The sequence below is a fragment of the Sorex fumeus genome, unplaced genomic scaffold (assembly GCF_029834395.1).
Source record: "Sorex fumeus unplaced genomic scaffold, SorFum_2.1 ptg000042l, whole genome shotgun sequence".
NCBI classification, from domain to species: domain Eukaryota; kingdom Metazoa; phylum Chordata; class Mammalia; order Eulipotyphla; family Soricidae; genus Sorex; species Sorex fumeus.
In genome coordinates, this window is record NW_026606099.1 from 8,516,355 (window position 1) to 8,524,108 (window position 7,754).

Here is a 7,754-nt window from a genome sequence, read left to right on the forward strand (position 1 = left end):
CTCAGTTCTCAGCAGCTGGCTGCAGTGTCTCTCTTCTACGGCCACTGAGCAGTGGGAGCACCCCCACGGCCCAGATCCTGGCGGAGGAGACCTCAGTGCAGGACAAACTGTACCCCCTCACCTTCCCCACCTCTCCTCTCTCTAGGGATGATCAAAGTTTTCCAGAACCAAGAAGGGGAGTTAGAGTTGGACCCAACGTCCCATGCAACCAAAGAGAGAAATGAAGACAGGAAGTCTCCAGGGGCCCCTAGGAGGCGAGAGGCTGGCGGGGAAGAGGCCCAGGCAGGTGTTGGGGTCTTCAGATGTGACTAGGCCGTCGCTCTCCCAGGTGCCGAGGTGACTGGGGCTCATCGGGTGGCTTTCCTAGCAGGAGTGCTGGCCGGGGTGGTCTTGTCCTGGGGGTCCTTGAGGTCTCCCACTCCTTTCCCTTTGGTCTTGTTCTGTCCACTTCGGGCACTGCTAGTGCTGCCGGCCGTGAGCTCAGTGCCCACAGAGGAGGCCGGGTGGTAGCCGTAGCTGCCCCCGCTGCTGCTACTGATGACAGCTGTGGAGAAGGGACCAGAGCAGGGGCAGGGTGTCAGCGAGTGTCAGCTCCCCAGAAACGCCCAGTCAGCCTCAGCCATCCATAGATGCCCCTGGGACAAACGAGCATCACACCATCCCACACCCACACCGAGGGTTTGTGAGAATGAGGACCACAGGGGACAGACAGTCCCTGAGGGTTTCAGCCTTGCCCTCCCTGTGGGGAGGAACCTGGTGGGTGGCTTCCAGAGGACAAAAGGGACCAAACAGGGACAAAGGGGACAAAAGCTTCCTTTGAAGCTAGAAAAACTTCCCAGGGCAGAAGCCCAGACAGGCCAGGCAGCACCCATGAATGATGGTGACATGGCCATTTTCTAGGGTCTCTGGCTTCTGCATGCAGTCAGAATCGCTCCCCCCCAGGCCATCTCAGGGGACACTCACAGATGCTCACGGAGGAAGGGTTCTCGCCTGACATCCTGCAAGACAGATGTCAGAGGAGAGAGCAAGAGTCAGACATCCCGAGGTGCCCAGCAGCTAATCACTGAACTCCATCCTTACTGGAGATCACCCCATGCCCGCATTTCCCAGAGAAGCCGGAACATCGCACGTGTCACAGAGACTGTACAGTTAGTTTCATCACCATCAAAGCCCGGCATCAACCCCAAGGCTGTCTTGCATACCCTCACGCCACCCCCACCCCGTGCGTCCTGGGTCACAGTTGAGCTCCAGGCAGGAGGGTGTCACTGAGCTCACTAGTCCCCCCCCCCCCCATGTCCCCCATGTCCATCCAGCCCCTATGCCTGTCCATGCGGGTGTTGCCTGTTCAGCTAGTCCTTCTTCTCCCACCTCCCAACTAACTCCAGCCTGGCAGGGAGCCCCCGCGCCCCTCACCGGCACTCCTCGCCCTCCAGCAGCTTGCGGTAGGTGGCGATCTCCATGTCCAGGGCCAGCTTCAGGCTCATCAGCTCCTGGTACTCGCGCAGCATCCGGGCCAGCTCCTCCTTGGCCTGGTGCAGGGCGCCCTCCAGCTCATCCAGCTTGGCCCGGGCATCCTTGAGGGCGTTATCTCCCCGCTGCTCCGCGTCTGCGATGGCCGTCTCCAGGTTGGTGCACTGTGATGGAGAGAACAGGGAGCTTAGGGGGCCCAGAGGACCTCCCGAGGGTCCAGGGGAGCTGACTGTGCCCGGTCCTCCTCCCTGTCTGTGCTTGCTTCCAGACGGATATTCAGGGGAACCATGCCACACTGTCAGAGCAGCTGCACCTCAGAAATGCAGGGTGAACCCCATGCTTGCGAGGTTATGCTGCCCCTGGGTGGGAGGCTACCGATGGTTCCAGGGTCCAAGGACGTTGCATCTGGGAGAGTCAGAACGAGACAGTAGCCAGGACTGGGGAACGGCTGGGAAAGGGGCCCTCTGCACCAGTTTCTGCCTGTGGACACTTCCTGTCTAGAAATGTCACACACGCTTGATAATACAGAACTGACAGGTAGGGTGGCCTCAGGGAGCCTGGGAGCAGGCTGCCCAGAGCCCGTGGAGACTGCCTGTGGGGGAGGACAGTGAGCTGCCCCAGTCTCTGAGTCTGACTGTTGTGCCACTAGCAGCACTGCTCTGGCTCTTTGAAGAGGACATGTTCTCCCCACGGACGTGCAGCTGAGATCTACTGATTTCCAGTCAGACAGACCCTGACCCCGGAAACAAGGAGAGGCTGAGGGCTTTATCAGGACTGCCCCCCCCAAGGAACACACTGAAGTGGGGGCTGGTTTGCTGCCCATGAGGGTGTGAGAGGAAGAGGGGATGGAGGAAGAGTGGCAATCCCTATGTCTCTCTGCCAGGAAGGGGTTGACTGGGGCAAGAGCGTCCCTTTCCAGCCTGGCCCCATTGTCTAAATGAGGGGCGGTGTCACCTGGGTAAAGCACCAGGCTCCTCCCAGTTCTGAGCAGGATGCCAGAACCCAGCAGGACCCCAGGTTATAGAGGCAGGAGGAAGTGGCCTGTGTGTGGCCAAGAGCATGCCAGGCAGGGAGGGGGGCTGGGAGTTTGAGCCTTTTAATCAGGACCCCCTTTTGGGGGCTGCCTGGGGCAAGGACTAGTGAGGTGCTGCTATGCTCAGGTCTAGGGGTGATTGCGGGCCTCTGGGACTATGCCCAGAGTGATTGGAGCCAGGACCACCTGGAGCTAGGGGTCCTGGGAATATAGCCTCCTCCTCACCTGCTTCTTCACATTCGTGATCTCACAGCGGATCCGCTGGATGAGCCGATTGAGCTCCGACATCTCATTCTTGGTGTGTTTGAGGTCGTCGCCATGCCGGCTGGCTGCCAGCTGCAGTTCCTGGATCTGGATTCCCCAAAGGCAGAAAGGTTGTCGGGAGTCAGGAGCCACTGCACCCCACCAGCAGGAAGGGCCGGGTCCTGGGCTATGTTCCAGCCCAGGGTGGCCTCAGACGGAAGTGATGGAGCCGGCACAGTGTCCCCGAACTGTGTGTGCAGTCTGGACCCCATTCACTGCTCTCCCAGCTCCCTTCACATTCTGTCCCGCAGTACTCAGGGGACCAGACAAAGCAAAGATGCAGTGGGACTGTTTTGAACCAACCTGGCCTATGAGCAAAGCTCTGTGCACCTCTAATCAGCACCTTTCTAGAGGTGCTTTGTACAGGGTGGTTCTGCTGAAGACACTGAAGAAAACAGACAAGCTCAAGCCATGCTCCCTGGACTGGTGACGGGCAGAGAACCAGGTGTGCCCTAGAGGAGTGGGACTCTTGACCCAGAACGGGGAGCGCAGACCTTCCCCCCTCCCCTTGTCTGGTTGTCCAAGATGGGGAACGCTGTGATCATGGGCAGGAGGGCAGGACTGGGGATCCTTCCCCAGGGTGGGTTTAATTAAGGCAGAGGGTGAGCTAGGCTAGGGCAGGTGGGAATGGGGCAGCTCTGGGCCGAGCAGGTAGGGAGGACTGGGCTTAGTGGGCAAGTGCCAGCTGGGCAGGCATGAGCTGGGAAGATATGAAGGGTGCCAGAGTGTGTAGGATAGGTGTGAACAGAGCAGGTGTGAAGAGGATCAGTGGGAGAAGAGCAGGTGTAGATGTAACCAGGTAGGTGTGAACAGAGCAGGCGTGAGGAAGCCAGGGGTGAGCAGGGCAGGTGTGAGCAGGGCAGGTGTGACCAGAGCAGGTGTGAATAGAGACAGCATGTGCAGGACAGGTGTGAATGGAGCAGGTGTGAATAGAGACAGTGTGAGCAGGACAGGTGTGAACAGAGCAGGTGTGAATAGAGACAGTGTGAATAGGGTGGGTGTGAGCAGGGCAGGTGTGGGTGTGACAGAGCCAGGGCTGAGTTGGGCAGAGACATTAGCAAGACAGATGTGAGCAGGGCAGGGCCTGAGCACTGGAGAGCAATCAGGTAAAGGATTCCTCAGCACAAGGTTTATGTGAAGGCACAATTCCCCATGCACAGAAGACCAAATGTCCCTTTTCCTCCTTCCCCACTGGTCAGGACGGAGCAGATGGTTCTCTGCCCATCTCAGGACACCCAAAGCTATCCTCCACATGTGCTGCTCCCTGTGCTCCTGGCAACACACTCCTGTCCTTAGAAATGTCTTAGTTTTCCGCGTGAGGACCACCTCCCTCCCCTCCGTCCTCAGAGGGCTGCCTGTCGTCTCGGTAGGTAATGTCCATCTAGACCCACCTCATGGCCACCTTTGATCAGAGTCTCCACCAGGACACCCTTGGGAGAGAATGCCTTTGCAGTCCTACTGTGTTCACAGCCCCACTGTGTGCGGGAGGGACTGTGCCTGCCATGGGGGCCAGGAGAGGAAGGCACCCACCTTGCTCTGGTACAGCGCCTCAGCCTCAGCCTTGCTCTTCAGGGCGATCTCCTCATAGTGCCCGCGCACCTCGGCGATGATGCTGTCCAGGTCCAGGTCCCGGTTGTTGTCCATGGACAGGATGACCGAGGTCTCACTGGCGTGCGTCTGGATCTGGGCCAGCTCCTGAGTGCAGAGGTGGGGACAAGTGAGGGTCCCCCGGGCCCCTGCTCTGCCTATCTGCCCCTGAGTCTGTGACTGGGCAAAATGCCCCCGCTGGAAGAGTATCAGCAGGAGGCAGGAGGACAGGGGTTGCCCAGGATGTGTGCCTGGGGACATTCAGCAGGAGGCAGGGCCGCAGGGCTCTGGGTAGAAGGTTACTTGCATCCCCAGAACCTCACAGGCCCATTCCCCTGGCGTGGGCCTCGGAGGGCATCATCTCCTGTGTCTGCCTTGGGGCCATGAGTCTCTGGGCAAGATTTGGCACTTTTTCATCAAAATGCCCTTCAGTGCTTTGGAACGGAGTCCCTAGATTCAGTCCCTGGGGGAGCCTCAGCCAGAGAGAGGCAGTGGAGACAGGCCGGGGGTCCTCACCGCATCGTACAGGCACTTGAGGAACTTGATGTCCTTGTCCAGAGAGTCCACCTTGGCCTGCAGCTCCACCTTCACTGCATAGGCCGCATCTGCATCCTGCCAAGGGCCACAGAGTTCCAAGTCAAACCCTGCTCCTGGCCGGCCCCACCCCACCTCCATGTGATCCTGCCCCCCTCTTTCTTTCCCCACAAGAAGAAGATAGAATAAATAAAAATTCCTGTGGATTGAATTTTCTTCTAGGGCATTTGCTTTGCACGCGACCAACATGGTCGACCCGAGTTCGATTCCTCCTCCCCTCTCAGAGAGTCCGGCAATCTACCGAGAGTATCTCGCCCGCATAGCAAAGCCTGGCAAGCTCCTTGTGATGTATTCGATATGCCAAAAACAGTAACAAGTCTCACAATGTTACTGGTGCCCGCTTGAGCAAATTGATGAACAATGGGAGGACAGTGACAGTGACCCAGAATATCTGGGAATGGAAGAAGAGAAGGAGGTCTGAGTTTGCTCTGGGTGGCCTGGAGCCAAGAAGCCACAGAGGCCCAGGACTTTGCTCGAGACCAGACTAGATCAGACATGGACTCTCCCGCCTTCTCCCCACCGCCCCCCAGGCGTGGTCTCCCCATAACCAAGCCCCTGGCTTTGACTCCTTCTCTGTCCAACCATCAGGGGACCTGGGCTGAAGTTCTGAGTGAGTTGGGTGGGTGGGGTGGGAGGGTCCGAAGGTCCGTCTCCCCCTTACCTTCTTGAGCACCACAAAGTCATTCTCCGCGGCTGTGCGCCGGTTAATTTCCACCTCGTACCTGAGGGCAGAAGGCAAACTCAGAGGTCTGGGGAGCCCTCGTCCCTCTAGCCAGGCAGGGGCAGCAGCAGTAGCTGGGCTGTGCCTGCGCTGTCCCCGGCTACCTCCCTGGCATTCCACCCGCTGGGCTCTGGGAAATTCCTGGAGTCTCCGAGACAAACTTCGGGGCTCAGAAACTTCTACTGACAATGAAGCCGGAAGTTCTCATCAAACCAGTTGGTGTGATGCCTTGATCCTGTTGCCCCCACCCCACCCCGCAAGACCCTTTGTACAGAGGCACAGGGAGGGCATCCAGGAGGCCCTGGGAATAGAGCCCACAACCTTTGGCGGTACTCACCTCTTCTTGTAGTCCTCCACCACGTCTCGCATGTTCCTGAGCTCCGAGTCCAGCCTCACCCTGTCCCCCGACAGCCCTTCCAGCTGCTTCCGCAGGCTGCTGATGAAGCCCTCCAGGATGGGCTCCAGGTTCTTCTTGCAGTTGCTCAGGTCCAGCTGCTGCAGCAGCTCCCACTTGGTCTCCAGTACCTGGTTCTGCTGCTCCAGGAAGCGCACCTGGGAATGAGGAGGACGCTGTGAGGTCCCCTGGACACACGTCTGACTCCCCCACCACATGGGAGAAGTTTTCCTTATATCCTCGGACTCAGCATCTGTGGACCCCACTCAGAGGAGCCCATCCCTGCCAGCTCCATGACAGACGCTCTCTCTAGGGCCTCCTGGGACCACAGCAGAACTCGCTGAGGCTGGAGCTCCGGCAGCCTCGAGGGGCTCGTCCGGTCTGGACTGCGTCTGCCTGTGGGAGCAGGAGCCCTCCAGGGGTCAGGGAGCTTGCTCAGTCCTTCACGGCATTGGATCCAGAGCTGCACCCAGTGGTCCCACAGAAGCCCCCTCAAGCCCCAAAGCAGCTCGCTCCCCTGCCTTCCCTCCCTCCATGATGGGGAGCCCCCAGCCCCTGCCCACCCTCCAACACTGCCTGTCTGGCCTTCCGGTCTCCCACCCACCTTGTCGATGAAGGAAGCGAACTTGTTGTTCAGAGCCTTGATCTGTTCCCGCTCCTGGGCGCGCACCCGCTGGATCTCGGGGTCCAGCTCCACGTTGAGGGGGGCCAGGAGGCTCTTGTTGACGGTGACCTGGTGGATACCCCCTGGGGGGCAAACCGTTGGGCAGGCAGGCCCCAGGGCCACGCTGCCGAACATGCTGCCCGCAAAGCCTGTGGGCCGGCTTCCTCCATAGCCAGAGCTGGACCCGAAGCCATAGCCCACACGGCTGCCACCTCCAGCCATGTTCAGGGGGATGTACCGAGTCCCTCCCAGGCTGTACAGGCTCCGGCTGCTGAAGCCTGCCCCAGCCCCTTGGCCGGCTGCCCGGTACGAAGCGGCGCTGCCCACGGGCTTCCTGAGTACCACGGCTGAGTGCCCACTGAAGCTGGCCTTGTCAGAGCAGGGCTTGAGGCTCAGTTGCCGACTCATGGTGAGCGACGGAGGTCTGTGGAGTGGAGCAAGAAGACACGAGGGATCGCAGAATCGCCAGCACTGATGGGCACCCAGAGGGCCATCGGCTTTTATCCTGCCGAGCCCAAACACCCACCGGAAAAGGGCGGCTCTCCCCTATCTCTGGGCCTCGCGGCAGGCCTGGAGGCCCGGGGCCGTTTGGAGAGGGAGCTTGCTGGGCTCTTGGTAGCAGCCAAGCACTCCTGATAGGGAGCAAATCTGCTGCCCTTGCAGACTGAGGCCGGCTAATCGCCGTTTATCTGGGCTCCTAATTAGGGACCCAGGCTATCCCCTTCCCTGATCTCCTGGGTGAGCTCCCCCGGGCAGCCTCCACGCTCAGCATGTCACCAGCAGCCAGAAGCCGTGGCTGTCTCCAGAGCACCAGCCTCTGCCCAAGGAGAGCCTCTCTCAGCTAGCCAGTCTCCCAGGGGAGCCAGCCGGGTGAGGTGAGGCCCAGGAAGGCCAGGGTGGATTCTCAGAGCTCCAGGCCCAAGCAGGAAGAGCTGGGGCTCACGGGAGGACCACCAGTGGTTCAGCAAGGGGACACAACCTGGGGAGA

At 59.8% G+C, this 7,754-nt stretch overlaps 1 protein-coding gene across 2 annotated transcripts; it reads right to left on the bottom strand.

The window, feature by feature from the left end:
* Positions 1-347: 347 nt before the first annotated feature.
* KRT74 (keratin 74) lies at positions 348-7,174 on the bottom strand. Of its 2 annotated transcripts, XM_056120262.1 has the most exons (9): positions 6,707-7,174; positions 6,046-6,260; positions 5,649-5,709; positions 4,910-5,005; positions 4,337-4,501; positions 2,729-2,854; positions 1,414-1,634; positions 964-998; positions 348-544 (listed from the first exon to the last, which is right to left on the bottom strand). In XM_056120262.1, exons 1-9 carry the CDS (start codon positions 7,172-7,174, stop codon positions 348-350), a joined length of 1,584 nt encoding a protein of 527 aa, XP_055976237.1. The 2 variants fall into 2 exon arrangements, with proteins under 2 accessions (XP_055976237.1, XP_055976238.1); XM_056120263.1 differs by lacking the exon at positions 2,729-2,854.
* Positions 7,175-7,754: the final 580 nt, after the last annotated feature.

Bases quoted from the DNA above. Each gene is read 5' to 3' on its own strand.
- KRT74 (XM_056120262.1), bottom strand. From the start codon at position 7,174: ATGAGTCGGCAACTGAGCCTCAAGCCCTGCTCTGACAAGGCCAGCTTC. The intron at 5,006-5,648 runs GTAAGGGGGAGA...GGCCCTTGGCAG, and splicing joins ACTTTGTGGTGCTCAAGAAG to GATGCAGATGCGGCCTATGC. The intron at 999-1,413 runs GTGAGGGGCGCG...TCTGTCTTGCAG, and splicing joins CTGGAGGGCGAGGAGTGCCG to GATGTCAGGCGAGAACCCTT.